Below are 16737 nucleotides of genomic sequence, written 5' to 3' on the forward strand. Positions count from 1 at the left end.
CTAAAATTATCTTTCCTGGTCAAAACAGCGCTCAGTGGGTGAGGGGGAGGAGTGACAAAATCGCGAGCGTGGATGTTTCTCGCTAATCCTTGTTCAGTATGTGTTATGCGCTTGTCATGGAAGGTTTCGTCGTTTGCTCTTAATTTAAATGCTTATAAATTGATATGCTTACAAAAGTGAAAAATCTACTGTTTTGCAGTGTGTTTGTGTAAACAGACTTTTTCGAGTGTGTTAACGGAAGAAAGTGACTTTATTGTGGACAAGTTCTTTTCTAACCCCTACAAAAATATGGCTACGAATAACAAGGGAAATGTGAAAAGATCAAAGAAGGTAATGACATTAATGAATAAAATTGAGTTATTAGATAAAATTTCTAATGGTGAAAGTGTCTCCTCAGTGGCAAAACATAAAATCAATGAGTCAACGGTACGATCAATCAAGAAATCGGAAGAAAAAATCCGCCGTAGTGTCCGTGAAAACGCGCTAATTGCTTCAAAAATTTGCTCTGTAACTCGTGATGATAGAAAAATGGAAAAAGCTTTAAATCTGTGGATAGAAGACCGAACTCAAAATAAAATTCCATTAAGTTCACTCATCATTCGTGAAAAGGCAAAACTCCTTTATCAACACTTTAGCGAAACTGGTGATAGCACTGGTGGGATAAGTTTTTTAGCTAGAAAAGGCGCTGGTTTGAAAGATTTATTTGAAATTTCTAATAAATATTACATTTAATATTAAATTGTTTCTTATTTTCATTTCGATGCCATATGCTTGCATTTCACTATGTACTATCTATGTACATAGTCATATTATGAAGGTACATATAATACATAGACAAAATTTTTGACTAGTTTTTCTTATGTATTTCATACTTTGGAACGGAACTCCTTTATTACTATGGGAGCCATAACTCAGTATTCGCGGCATTTTTCAGGAACGTAACCCCCACGAATAGCGGGGGTTTACTGTACATATTTTGCATCTATCTTTATACATGAAGAGGTGCTTAATGTTGAGCACATACCAGAAGTATACCAACGTGTAACTGGGGAGCCAAATGATTTTCTGATAATTCAGAGGAAAGGTGAAGAGAAATTGTTGAGGCTAAAAGTAAATAAGGCACCATGGCTAATGAGATCTATTCAATTGTATTAAAAGAAGCAGCAAAAGAAGTAAGTAATGGAGAAATCAATTAACTGCCAACTCTTAAACTATCCAGAAACCTTCCATCTGATCAACAATCGCCAAAATGGATCCCATCAGTGTCGGTCCACTGGTGGTAATCTGGCTTCTGTTATCCATCAGTGGACAAATTCAATAGAAAAGTTTATTGAAACTCAAGCAGTTTCTTTTGACATTTCAATGGCTTTTGATCGTGTTTCTTATAAAGATCTTCTAAATAAGCTTCCATCTTATGGTTTGCCAACTGTTTTTTGTAATTGGTATCCAGTTTTCTTACTGACTGCTCACTGTTGGTGATGATAGGTGGCTCTCTGTCTTCTTCTTCTACCTTCTTCACTAATGCTGGTGTTCCCCAAGGTTCAGTTCTTTCTCCCACTCTTTTCCTCTTGTATATTAATGATTCCTTTCGTTGACTGGAAATCCTATCCATAGTTTTGCTGATGATAGCACATTGCATTCCACCTTCCAGTTTGAGAAACCTTGCCCTGCTCAATCAGCTTCAACTTCTCAAATGTCCACTGCCAATTCCTTAAATGCTGATCCCCAGGTAATTCTCCAGTAGGACAAAGATAACTTATTTGATTTCAATCCTAAAACTCAGTCTTGTCTTATATCTCGCAAAAAGGATTCTTCTTTGATGACACTGATTTCTAGGCAAGATCATATATCTCTATTGGGGATTACCCTGACTTCTAATCTCTCTTGGCATAAGCACATTACAAATATTTCTCTTTTGCTCTTAGCATTACTGTTCTTCCAAACAATGGTTCACTCTATACAAATCACAAATCTGCTTAATCATGGAATATTGTTCCTACATCTGGTGCGGTTCCTCCAAAACTTCTGTCAGGCTTCTAGATTCCATTCAAAAGAAGGCAGTTAGGTTAATTAATGACTCATCTCTAACAGAGTCTCTCCATTCCCTGTCTCATAGGCATTCTGTTTCTGCTTCATGCCTTTTCTTTAGATGCTTCCATGGGCACTATCTTTTTGAATTGGCTTCTATAATTCCCGCTTCCTCTTTCAAAACAGTCTGAATGCCTGCCACGATTAGTCAACATCCATCCTTTTACTGTCCAACTACAAACTCATAGAACCAACTTTTCTTCTTTATTTATTCATTCAACTTCTGTTTTCTGGAACAACCTTCCTTCATACATATTTTCTGAAAATTGCAATCTACAGAAGTTCAAGCCTAATGTCAACAGGCCTGGGTGTCAAGTGATTGTGACCGAGCGATTTCCAAAAAGCGATTTACAGTTCTTTTATGTGTTCCTGTCTTTAAGAAATCTATTAATTTCATAACTGCTTTTGTTACAAAAGTGCTTGTACAAACAAGGACAGCAAGCCATCTTTATTTATTTCTCATAGTTTATTACTAACAGCTACTACTTTTTGCTTGGTCACACCAGGCACTGCTCCTGCCTCCCTGTGGTGGGGCTAGAAACCTTGGCAGAAAAGTTAATCTGCCAAGGGCTGAAAGGAGCAAAAATGGACTATACCAATACTGACTCTTGTGGGATCGATGCCCCATCACATTCTAGAGAACAGGAAGATTACAAACCTTTCTGTGCTAAGAGACAAAAGAAGGATACAAACCAGAATATTTGGCCTCACTTCCTTATAATACATTCCTTATTGACCAGCCAGTCAGCAAGCTCTCTCCTTTTCTGATCCAAAGATGTTTAGAGAATGCTGCTGGCTCACCAAAAATGGTTTGCAGACTAAAATCAAGTGACCTGATTGTTGAAACAACAACACAAGCACTTTGAGAAATTACTTAAATTGAAAACACGTGGAGGAACTCCCATAGAAGTGTTGCCTCGTGCCACCTTAAACTACTCAAAAGGAGTTAAAACAGAATGGGATCTTCTACGTGTATCTGAGGAAGAAATTAAACAAGAACTCTCAGGCCAAAACGTTATTCAGGTTAAGAGAATCCTAATTAAAAAGGATGGTTCATTACTCCCAACCAGAAACATTATGCTAACGTTCAACTTGCCAAATCCACCAACTTCTGTAAAGGCCGGATACTCGAACTGTCATGTCCGACCATATATACCGAACCCTATCAAATGCTACAGATTCAGAAATTTGGGCATTCACAGGCAGTATATCGAGGGACGCTGTATGTGTTTCATGTGGATCTAAAGATCATATCCATACTGAATGTTCTGCACAATCTTTACAGTGTCCAAACTGTAGAGGCAATCATTCTGCTTATTCCAAAGACTGAAACGTAGAAAAGAGAAAAAATTATTCAAAAATACAAAACTGAGCATAAAGTTTCCTATCTTGAAGCAAAGAAACAAATATCACCAATTACAGTAACATGCTCATATATAGCAACCATCTAGCAGCATAAACAGATAACTGCTGTTACTACCACTGCAGTTCAAACTAATGTTACGGTTCCTCCCAACATCTCTATCTGATTGGGCTCGCTCAATCTTAGCTCCATCAGCAAAGTCACTAACGCCCAACTTCCAATCAAGCCATCAATATGCCAGTTACAATTCCGCCAAACACGTCTTCCACGTCGCAGCCAACCACAAATACTAAAGACATAAATACATATGACAAACCCTCTGTCCACAATCATATGAATACATATGAAAAAGAAGCCTGGGTGATCCAAGCAGACCATTTGTAAAAAGACAGATACAAAGCTAATATAATGCACACAATAATACAGTGGAATTGTCGAGGTTTCCGCAGTAACGTTGGTAACATTTGCGACCATTGACCAAGAACCTAACCTAACTCCACAAGTAAGCATAGCAGTGAACCGTTACAGTACCCTACAGACAAGACCGATTTCCTTCCAGTGGAGCTCATGAATTCCATGTAAATGCCTCCAACTACAAACATCTTTGGAAGCAGTTGCAGTAAGAGTCTCAATCCAGTTTATATTCTCAGTGATCTCATTTTACCTTCCCCCAAATCAAGAGTATGCATATTCTGATCTAGAAATAACCCAGCATTAGTAACCCAGATAGCACCTCCGGCCTGTATCATGGGAGATTTAAATGGACACCATCCCCTTTGGGGATCTTACCACCAAGACAAGCATGGTAAATTGATTGAAAAATTATTGGAAGAGCAAAATCTTTCACTCCTTAACACTGGAGTTAAGATATACATCCACTGGAACAGCCTCTGCAATTGACATTTCCATATGTTCACCCATCCTGTATCCACTTATTGAATGAACAATCTTGAATAATCCTCTGAGTAGCGACCATCTCCCTGTGGTCTCAAAATATTGATGTTACACGTCACGATGGTCATAAAAGATGGAGATTCCATAAATATGATTGGACAAAATACAGAACATTTGCGGAAATAGATGAACAAATAATCACCTCTCAGCCTATAGACAATGCTATAGCTCATGTCACAAACCAAATTTTAATAGCAGCTGAAGCTACAGTACCTCGGTCATCCGTAAAATATCATAAACGTGCCACATCGTGGTGGAATGAAGTACAGGAATCCCTCGATTAGCGCGATTAATTGGTTCTGCGAAAATGGCACTATGCAAAATCGCGCTAATCGAAGTTAATAATCAATGCAAAATAGCCTATTTCATTCCAAGACCTACAATATACCAATCAATATTTTTAAAATACGATTTTTTATGGCAATTTAATGTACAGCAGTACAAAGGATAATTATAAATATTTGCAGTACAGTAATCAAAAGTTTATTGAAATTAAAAAATTACAATATATAACTCACTTTATTTCTTTGTAAAATATTTCAAAAGGCTGGTTTGTGCAGACTTTCTTTCTTCCTTTCATCATAAATTTGTTTCTATCGATACATCTTTTTCAATGTTCCTGCGAATTTGCATACTGTGCTCGATATCTGGGTCTGCATCCATTATTAGTTGCTTCAAATTTTCAGCTGTGCGAAATATTCCTTCAAGTTCTTTTAATGTCGACTTCTCTTCTTGAACATTTTCTTCCTCGCAAATTTCCACCTCGTCATATGCTCATTGTTCATCAATATTAAGGAGGTCAGAATTGCTTAATTGTTCTGAATGTGATTCCAGCAATTCACGAACATCACAGTTGTTGATTTCATCAAAGCCTAGATCTCTTCCAATATTTGCTATTTCATCAATAACAGTGTTGACATGAGTGAAACTACAGAAATAATTTGCGCAATGTGGCAAAATATGCTTCTAAACTGCTCTCATATTGCTGGATGTTACTTCAGACCAAGACTTATGAATATTGTCTATTGCATTCCTGATGTAATTTCTCCAAAATTCAGCTAAAGAAACTGCACCATCTCGAGTTGTTGCTTTAGTTGCTTGCGCAAATGTTCTGCATAAATAATAGGCCTTAAAAGTAGTGATTATGCCTTGATCCATAGGCTGTAAAAGACTTTTCGTATTTGGAGGTAAAAAAATAACTTTCATGTTTTCACACAAATCAGAAAGTGCTGGTGGGTGGCCCCGGGGCATTGTCTAAAATTAATAATATTTTGAATGCAAGATTATTTTCTTCACAGTAGGCCTTAACTTTCGGACAAAAGTAGCTAGTGAACCACTCTTCAGATAAAGCTTTTGTGACCCAAGCTTTTCTATTAGAGTGCCAAACAACAGGTAGGTTTACTGTATTAAATCCTTTACCGAAAGATCTGGGAGTTTCATTTCTATAGGTAATCATGGGTTTTAATTTCAAATCGCCTTCTGCATTGCCTCCCAATAAAAGTGTTATTCTATCTTTGGAAACTTTATGCCTGGTTGAGCCTTTTTTTTTTTTGCTAGAAAGGTTTTTTTTTGACATTCATTTAAAAAAAAGGCCTGTTTCATCAACATTAAATATTTGTTGATCTGTGTAGCCACAGTCATCAACAATTTTCTCTAAAATTTGGAGATATTTCATGGCTGCATCTTTATCTGCACTTGCTGCTTCTCCAGTCAATGCAACATTATACAGTCCTGTTCTTTTCTTAAAACGTTCAAACTAGCCTTTACTGGCAGTGAAATTTTCTTCAGTTACCGCTCTACCCAAGTTTTCTATTGTTGACTCTTCCTTTAACATTGCAAAAATACTCAAGGCTTTTGTTTTTATGGTCGTTGTACAGATTGGAATTCTTTTTTGATTGCAGTCTTCTATCCAAATGGCCAAAAGACCTTCCATCTCAATCATCGTAACACTTCTATTTCTTATAATTTGTGTGCATGCTGATGATGAAGCAAGCTTACCTTTTTCCTTATATGCACTGGCTTTACTTAAAATTGTCCGAACCGTTGATTCAGGCATTCCAAGATGTCGAGAAATTGTATTTTACTCTCACCATCTTCAAATCTTTTTATGACTTCAATTTTTTCATCTAACGTTATCACTTTTCTTTTTTTACCAGAGGCACTATCAGATACACTTCTATAGTTAATAATTACATAATAATATATAAGAAATTAATGTAATTAATTAGTATACACAGTAATTAATGGCGGGAGATACACGGGAGTCTGCATGTTAACACACAAATCAAGAGCAACTGATCTGCAGGCGCCTCCGTAGCCAGGTGGGAAGGAGCAGCAGTGCGTAGCACACGCTTCTTGATTAGACCGGGGTTCGAGCCCGTCACCACCAAATACAGAGGATGCGGAAAGGTCAAGGAATGACCACCACATTTCCCTGAGCAATATGGCCTTAGTTGCTAATGCTCCTAAAAAAAACCAACCAAACTGATCTGCAAGTACATAATAAATGCCGTGTGGCTGGTGTCCTACGGAGTGCATAATGTTAGAAAATATTTCAATTGTTGTAATAATAAACGTTTGAGATAAACTGTTTTATTTTTATTTTCTTATGGTAGAAAAACAAACTAGCTTCCCGCACTGTATCTTGCATTAGTTTTTGTTTATTTCTCGATAATGCTTCTCAATGGAGAAGGTATGACACGACGCGAAATAAACAATAATTCCCTTTTGTGAACAGAGCTGCAACAGAGAAAATGTTCTTGTTTGATTGTGCTTAGCAGCGATGAAGAGGAAGAAAATTAAATGAACATACATAACCTGACATATATGTATCGCAGTTTGTTAGACATTTGTTCAGTTATTACTGTTTTTAATAAAAATTAAGTTTCCAATAGTTATAAAAATAAAATGGTGTGTTTCTGGTAGCTTTTGGAATGCAACCCACCCTTTTTGTACTGGTTTTTAGTCCCGTATAACACAGTTTTGCACTACATAAGATTCTCTAGCCCTAATTATGACAGCATCCTTGAATTCAAGAGGTTTCTATGGATTGGAAATGTGTGAATATCTCCCCTTTGTAAAGGGGAACAACAGGAGAAGTAATTATAGACCTGTAAGCTTGACCTGTTCCCAGGAAAAATAATGGGGTCAGTGATGAAAGTGGTAATGCAGGAACATCTTTTTTTCTCTTCCCTAAACTTTTCAGTCCATTGAAGATTTAGAAAAAAACTACAAAAATGATATTGGGGCTTAAAGAACAGTGTGTGTGCAAGCCAAAAGCAATTATTTTGAATGTGATAACTTGTAACATACGAAATATTTCATTATATTTATTTTATTGAAACAGTCTCATTATTTAATAGCCACACGTATGCACTTCACTTATTTTATTGTGCCTACTCAGAACACACAACTTAGTCAGTGGTACCCTCTGAGGTATCTGGTTTCCAAGTTCTGTAGCTCACATATTTGAAGTCTTGCTTATTAGTAAGGATGACTTTTTACCGATCTCTCCAACCTTATTGTTTGCCCTTTTTTTTTTTTTGTTTTTACATGTTACCCATATACCAAGATGTAGTTTCATGTCACGTGTGGTCTCGCAATTGCTTTATATAGTGGAATTATAACTCCCATTCTCTACAGTTTTTCCATTAATTAACAGGACACCATGGGCTCTCCTTGCCACATATCTATACTACTTAAAGAATGAAAACTTTACACCTGCTTGTATTGTAATTCCCTTTCAGTAACAGCCCCTTGAATTGTACAAGTTACTTTGGGTTTATTATTTCCCATTTGTTGAAAGTCACGTTTTGCAACATTAAAACATAGCTGCCACTTCTGTGACCATCCCATCCAAGCCATTCTGAAAGAAAGCTACTTGATGCTAATAATTATCCACTCTCCAAGTCTTCATTTCATCTTAAAATTTGACATTGCCCTGTATCCTTGTTTAGTGTCATTTAAGAAAATCAGAAACATGGGTAAATACAGTAACCATCTGTGAGTGATGATTACGGTATCTTCAGTAGATAACCATGAATCACAATTATTTGCCTCCTGTAATCCATCTAAGAATCATGATCATGATCTCAGTATGTTCCAGTTTATAAAGCAATTTCTTGTGGAGTTAAGTTTGCTGAAGTCCATATAAATAATTTCAAAATTATTTCCTACATCCAACTCATTAGTGACACTTCATAGTTTATCAGGTTGGTTAAACAAGATTTTACCTTTACAAACTATGCGGCCGGCGGTGCCTCTGTGGGCAGGAGCAGCAGTGCGTAGCACACGTTTCTTAATTAGACCAGGGTTCGAGCCCGTGCCGCCAAATACGGAGGATGTGGAAAGGTCAGGGAATGACCACCGCATATCCCCAGAGCAATATGGCCTTAGTTGCTAATGCTCCTAAAAACCAAATAACAAACAAACTATGCGGCGTTCCCTCAAGAATACTATTTGTATTTCAATGATGATGTATTGCATTCTTAATCATTTCCTACATCAGGGGTCGGCAACCTGCGGCTCTTTAATTTTTAGCCCACATGAAGCACAATTTGAAATGGAGTTAAAGAACATAAAAATCAAGGACGTGTGGAGTGCAAGACTAAAATGCCTTAAAACTGAAATTGAGGATTTGGAAAGGCAAAAGGCTGCTGTTGCAATTCTTCACAAATGGACAAGGATAGATGAGTTGGAAAAGCAAGACAAAATTGTGTTTGATGCGGGGAGTAGCTGACACATACAGGGTGGCCACAATTAAAGTATCCGTATTCAGAGCTCTGTGTAGCGCTAAGTAATAAGCGGAATGCCACCAAAATTAGTAAGTAAACTATTCAAGCCATGGGGGAAAGATCCCGTGAAAAAAAAAAAAAAAAAAATTCCAAAATCTGCCAATAGGGGATAATATGGCGCTGTACAAAAGGAAAGACGTGAACATATATTTTGTCAAGTTAACTGTTTTTTTTTTTTAGTTGTAACTGGGGTTAGAACAAAAGTCAGAAAGGTTAGTGTAACTCACGATGGCACGAGAATTACTGTCGCAGTTCTCCCATGGATCATCTTATTGCTTCCACTGTGTGTGTGTGTGTGTGTGTGTGTGTGTGTGTGTGTGTGTGTGTGTGTGTGTGTGTGTGTGTGTGTGTGTGTGTGTCAAGTAAAGAGTCAGATAATAAAGTAGAAAAAAAAATCACTGTTTTGGTAGAGGGGTTGGGTGCCTGAAGAAATAATTTTTGATGCCTTGGAGATAATTAAATCGGAGGCATGAGCAGTTACTCAGTGGTCCACACAACTTTATATCTGATTGCAGCAACATTAACAAGGATAGGTGGAATAAAATGAAGATATATTTGGTAGCTGAAAAAGTTGATTATATGGAATAGTTATCTTTCAAGGGTATAGAAGATATTGCTGTATATGCAGTTGTTAATAATATTAAGCATATAGGGTCAAATGATATTGTAGTTATGGGATAATGTTAAAATCAGTGTGGAAGTGTTCAGTTGTATAGTTGTATCCAGGCATGATGTGAGGGAGCATCTGATCTGAGTATTGTCACTAGTGAACTTAAGTCTGGAAGGATTGTGCTGGGCTCATGGGATAGAATTTGCTCATCATGGATATCACCTGCACTTGTTGACAGAAGGGACTATTTTCACTGTAGAGATAGGATACACTAGAATAGAAGAGGTGAAAGAATATTTGCTGATGTTATTAAGAGCAGTTGTAATTTTCAGAAACCGGTATCGAGAGGAGGAATACTGGGATCAAAAATTTTATCGCAGCTAAAAGCATAGGTATATTTGATTCATGGTAGGGAAGTTACAAGGCTGTGGGTACTTATAACACTAACTCAGAGAGATTAAACTATCTGTAAGAGTATGGAACCATGGGAAGTTAATGGACAACAGTTGTACAAAGATTGCTTGTAGTATAGGAATATCCAATTGGAAAATTCTGATATGAGCACTGCCATAAGAAACTTTGTAAATAAGAGGGCAGTGTCCTACACATTCCTAAACTAATGCCAGGAGTATAGTCAATAAATTTGATGAATTTGAAGTACTTATTAAATCAACTAATGTCAATATAATAGAAGAATCAAAAACATGGTGTTATTCCAAAGTATTGGAGTCAGAATTGGAATGTGGTAAATACAGGAATTACAGAGTCTATCCATAGCTGCCAATGTTCTGAATTTACAATGGATTCCCTATCATAAAAAATTTAAAAATTTTAAATATCTGCAAATTTCTGCTTATTTTCTTTAAAGAAGTCCTTCCACATACAAGGTATGGTAGTGAATTTCCCAGACTGGTGCAATAAAAAATACACAGTGAAGGAACTCAAAAATGGATCTATTTTTATTCAAAGTAATCGCCCCGATTGAATGCACTTATTCAATTACTGTTCTGAAAGTTAAAAGTTTCTGAAAAATAGCCAATGAAGGCATCCAAAGATGGGAGAGTAGGTTCGATGGTTGATCCATACAATGCAGTATTTTGTCAGAAATACCTTCACAGCAAACTGATTATCACTTGCAACCCGTCAGCCTACTGGTCATTATCTGTACCACTTCTGTTTATTTTCAAACATCTGATATGACTGCAACAGTACCAGTCTGGGAACTTTATTACTACACTTCGTATATTGTATAATGTATACAACTTGGAACACAGTAAACACCATTATTCTCTGTAATGTGTGACCATAATATTTCATACATGTGCAGTATGAAGGTAATTAACAGTATTAATACTTCAGTAAAATTGCAAAGGAATAATGCATAAAATTTTAGAAGACATATATGCAAGATTTTCCATTTATTATAAAATCTGGAAATGGTAAATATTTGCTTTTTTGCAGTGTATGTAGATATGATATTTCAGTTTCCAGAAGTGAAAAACGTTTTGTTATTAGACATTTACAAACAAATAAACATGAAAGACGACATGCACTGTGTAGAATCGGATGAAAAATAGTTGTAGTATTTTACAATGACAGTTATTCTTGTCTTGCGTTCGGAATGTTTATTTGCATCATTTATCATAGAATATAATCTTCCTCTGACTTGTGCTACTCCTGCAAGCATATTGTTCGGAAATGTTTTTCATTGGTGAAATTGCACAAAGGGGGGGGACCCCCTCTTTGTGCAATTTCACCAATCACTTTTAGAATTTGAAAATGTACCATTTTCAAATTCTAAAAGTGATTCCAAGTTATATTGTATTGTAATGGGTGGTGCCACCTTCTGTCTAGTTTGTGGTCCTAAAGAAGTTTTAAAAGAAGACAAATTTATGAACCCCCTCAAAGAAAAACGTTCCAAATCACAAACATTGGTGAAAGCATTCTACTAAGCAAGTTAATGTATTCAGTATATTGCATTTCAGTAACATCTGGTTTTTATTTCTTAAATTGGGTTATTTCTTTTTCTGCAATTAATAGAAGTGAAAAATAAATAATTATCTTCTTCCAAAATTAACTGTTTTTGCTTTATTGCACATACTTCACACGGTCGTATTTACTCCATGTTTATTGTAACATGCACCCCTCGCAATACTTTGTAATCATAGCAGCGAAATGCTACGTGTATTTCAGGCTCTGTGATTTAATAAATTAAACAGTTGTAGTAGTATATGCTGTCACTGTTTTAATAATATGGTATGGTTATTTATTCCTGTATTTTAATAGCAATTGAAATATAACATTTAATGTTTTTCTCTGTGATTAGTATGACAAGCAAATAGATTCATGATTTATGTATTTAGTAATCTGTCAGCAAAAACGCAACTTTTCAAATTGCAACAACTTTTATGATTGAACTGAGAACATTGTGTCTGTGTGTCCACCATGTTGTCCAATCATTCTTTCAATCGCTGCATGGCAGCAAAAAGCAATATTCAGTGCTGTACTATTCGGTATATGGGTAGCCTATGTCATATGTACAAAAAGAAATAATAATTGCTGGCTTTCTGTTTGTTCAATTTAAATGAAATAAGGGATAGTTTCACAAATCTTTCTAATAAACCAAAATGTAAAATTTCATGAAAATCCATCCATTGAGAGTCTGGTTATTACATGCAGATAGACATTGTGAAGACAATAAGTGCCTCTGCATATATATGCAGATGCCTTCGTGGATAGCACAGTTGGTAGAATCATCATCCTCCTCACATTGGGTGGAAAAGACCCGAGTTTGAGTCCCATCGATAATGTGAGGAATTTTTTTGGGCCTTTTTCACATGGATGAGTTAGTCGGTCAGTCTCAGGCGAGGGTAGCATGATTCCCCTTCCCGAAAACTTCACTATTTTGTCTGGCAAACAGAAAATTGATCACTGAATACACACAATTAACAGACAATATATATGGAGCGATATGACCTTAGCTGCTGATGCTCCTAAAACTACTATAACAACAACAGTGCAGCAGGCCATCCTCACTCATGTAGAAAGTCTGTCATATTTCATTTGTTATGATTGTTTTGTTTACCAGCTTAAACAAAACAATCATATATAGCTCTTCAATTGATGTGCTTTGCATCAATTTACCAAGGTTGTTATCCCTAAATATATTAAAGAATGTAATATGTAAATTTGTTATACCAATAGTTTCAAACTTTCTGCTTCCATTTTGGAAGTTGATTGTCATAGCAAACTAATTCAGAAGATTGATTCTGACTTATTCACAGTTTTAAAACAAGAGAATGTGTTCTTCTGTTCAGTGAGGAAATTCTTTATTGCTGCATGTGAGTGCATAACTTCCCATGGGAAAAATGCTCTTATAAATGATGAGGTATCACAGATTTCATGTGCAATTTTCAAATTTGAGATGTGTTTTTTTTTTTTTTTTTGTTATCAAGTTTCCAGTACTTTTGGTATCATTGAAAATAAAGAAATAGACAAAACAGATGTTTCACCGCAATATTCTGTCAATTTCAGTGTAAGAATCTATCAGAAGCTATTAGGTGCACAAGGAGGCTAGAAATATAACAAATTATCCCAAGTTATGTTTGACATTTTAACAGTTCCTCATAGCAATACTGAGTGCAAGAGAATATTCAGTTGGGATGAGGAACTGAGTTCAAATCTTTCTGGTGAAACTCTTTGGAAATGCCCTTGACAGCCAAGTTTAGTCAGCAGGGCCATTGTTATAAACAAAACTCTGGCTCAACATTTCTAAGAGGGCAAAGTTGTAACAGCCTTCTTTGAAATAATGTCTAAGATAATCCAAATAGACAGAAAAATCTTAGCTAAGCTAACATTTCTACATAATGATAATGTTTTGCTAATGTAATACTGAAAATCAATTCTATCACTGTATTTTGGACTTGTGGATGTGATACTCTCAGAAAGGTAGCTTGTTTCTTGATTGATTTAATGACTGCCTCTTACATTAACAGGTAAGGGATGCCAGATGAGAGAGAAATGTACTCTATCTCATTGTTTCTAAGGATTCAACTGATATTCAGAACTTTTTTTCATTAGCAAAGAAGTGCTGAATTAGCATTCTGAATTGGGAACCATTTGCCAGGGGTGAAGGCAAGGGTTTAATTTTTTTAAGGAAAATCATGATTGCCTTAAGCATTATTTGAATTCAGTGTAATGAGTATGAATGTTAAATGGGTGTTCAGAGAAGAGAATTCTAGACTCTACTCATTTCTTATACCTCCTAAAGGCATTGTTTCAGGTCTAAACCAGTGTATAACCACTGAATTGATGAAGTCAGTGACAGAAATCTTTCATAGGATGAATAGAAATTATCAAGTGGTGCAAAATGCCGAGGCAGACTTTGAGAAAGCATCAGCAAAGTGGGAAAAAATAAAGAACATGTTTTGACTAGAGAGAAGGGACTTGAACCATATTGGTCTACTGGTATAACATTGGTGACATCTTTGATCCTAAACTGATAGCTAATGAGCTAATAAATTTTTTGCATCGATATGTGTAAGCATTCTTTTATACTAGAAAGTGCTGGTAGTCCTGATAACAGTTATCGTGAACTAGAAGATTGCATGATCACTAAAAATGTACTGGTAGAGAAATTGTCATGCTTAAATGGGAAAAATGTACAAAGTGATTTGCAAACTGATATTGAAGGAAGCAGTATGACAGATTGCCATACTCTATTAAAATGTGTCTCTTCAGTTTACAAGGATAGGGAATTAATACAGACCTGTAATTTTAACCTATGTTTGAAGGAAAATTATAGAAGCCATGATTAAGAATGTACTGTAGAATCATCTGGACAGAACGGGAATTGTATGAGAAACACTGTAGTTTTGTTAAAGAGAGATCATGTCTTAACTAACCTGATAAGCTATTGTTAGATTGTCACAAAAGAATTGGATGCAAAGAATTATTTTACCTTAGTATATTACACTGTAGAAAGGCTTCTGATACTACCCTACATGAATGTCTTTTATATAATTGAATGGTTTGCCATTTGTAGTAAAGTGCCACACTGGATAAAAAATTGGCTAAGTAATAGAAGATTCGGGGTGTTTGTAAATAGGTATTTCTCTGGGTGGACTGGAGTCTTTAAGTGAAATTCCACAGGATTGTTATTTTTTAATGACATTTAAGGCATGATAGGCTTGGTGTTCATTTTTGTAATACAAAGGTTAGAAGAGTTGTTAAAGATGCTAATCGAAGCTTCAGTAAGACTAGGTAAATTATTCAGTTAGTCTGAAAAAATAGCAGTTAAAAGTATAACACTGAGAAATGAACATTTGGGTTTTGCATATGGATAATATTAATCTCAGATTATTATATTACTTGGGAAGCAACGAACTTATAGCATTTGATGGTGAAAATGACTTAGGAGTAATTGTGCAGTTTGTCATGAAGTTCTCTCAATAGTGTTGTTGTTATTTTTGTTTTTATTTTAGTTTTTAGGAGCATTAGCAACTAAGGCCATATTGCTCCAGGATATGCGGTGGTCATTCCCTGACCTTTCCGCATCCTCCGTATTTGGTGGTGACGGGCTCGAACCCCGGTCTAATCAAGAAGCGTGTGCTACGCACTGCTGCTCCTTCCCACCTGGCTACGGAGGCGCCCTCAATAGTGTAGACAGACTACTGTACTAGAATGGCACATAATGTTTTATCTATGATATACAGGAATTTTGCTAGTAGGGATGGAGATGGTTATTCCATTGTAGAACTCTTTGATTAGGCCATATCTTGAGTATTGTATGTATTTTTGGAGAGCATTCATGTAGAGAGGGTTCATTTTGTGTGTTGCAAAGTCTTATAAAGATTGGATGTCTTCACAGGATCTTGACCAATGTATTAATTAATGTATGTCATTTCATATAGTATCTTTTATATGTATATATTTTTATATTATAGCACCAATTGTTTATCTTCCAGTTTGTATACAGCTAAAAGATGGCTTTAGCATTAATTAACCTGACTGATTGCATATTTGATCAGCATGAATAACATGCATTCAGGACATAACTCAAAATGGCGTGCGTTGTGAGGAAGTTTTAAAATGGTATTCTGTTTTTTTTTTTTTTTTTTTAAGTACATGTTACAATTAAATTATTTTATTGAAATATTGCAAAATGTTGAGTGAATATTACTGAGTTGTGTAGCAAAGTAAAAATGATTTTTTATATATTAATTAATGATTAATTAATTAGTGGAGAGTTTAGTTATTTATATTCACTTCTGTTAATCACAGAAAATTGAATGTACCTGAAATTAGTGCAGTCCATAATGTTTACTCAACTTGTTTGGTTTCACGACTAAACACATCTCAAGGTAATATCATTAATAACTGTAGAAATTGCTAAAATTATGCACTTTGTAATCTCTAAGATCCTTAATTGTTTATTATTACTTTTTTTTAGTCTGCAAAAGCTGTCTGGTAAAACACTTAGAAGATAATAATACTTGTCCAACTTGTGAAATAGTTATCCATCAGAGCCATCCATTACAGTATATCAGGTAATAAATTAAAATTTTCATATTTTATTATTTGTGTGATTGAAAATTATCTGTTTATTGGATAAATATATTGTTATAAAATGTTTTTCGGCATGCTTGTAAGCTGATGTTTGGTACTAAGGTGTAACACTCAAGCTGGTGTTTCATGTGTGAGTATCAGAATTTTCTTGATTCTTTGTTGTGATAACCAAGCATTCATGTTAGAATCTATTCATAAACCCCAAAAAGTACTGCCTTTTAGTGTCACAGTACAGTAATGGCCTCTTTTCTACAAGGAAAGGAAGAGGCTCAGTGCTTAGTAGTTAAGACAAATGATCCAAGAAAGCAAGCTTATGTAGCATCAATCAAAAATAAATAAATAAAAATAACCTACACAGTTCA

At 35.5% G+C, this 16737-nt stretch overlaps 1 protein-coding gene across 1 annotated transcript in view; it reads left to right on the top strand.

The window, feature by feature from the left end:
- l(3)73Ah (polycomb group ring finger 3-like lethal (3) 73Ah) overlaps nucleotides 1-16737 on the top strand; it is a 143563-nt gene that overhangs the window by 86746 nt on the left and 40080 nt on the right. Inside the window, exon 4 of the mRNA XM_090384801.1 lies at nucleotides 16260-16356. Coding sequence (XP_090240927.1) covers nucleotides 16260-16356 — 97 coding nt within the window. The remainder of the gene's footprint in view (nucleotides 1-16259; nucleotides 16357-16737) is intronic.

Source organism: Mastigoproctus giganteus, chromosome 11 (assembly GCF_048544385.1).
Source record: "Mastigoproctus giganteus isolate SK-2022 chromosome 11, ASM4854438v1, whole genome shotgun sequence".
In the NCBI taxonomy this organism is placed as follows: Eukaryota; Metazoa; Arthropoda; class Arachnida; order Uropygi; family Thelyphonidae; genus Mastigoproctus; species Mastigoproctus giganteus.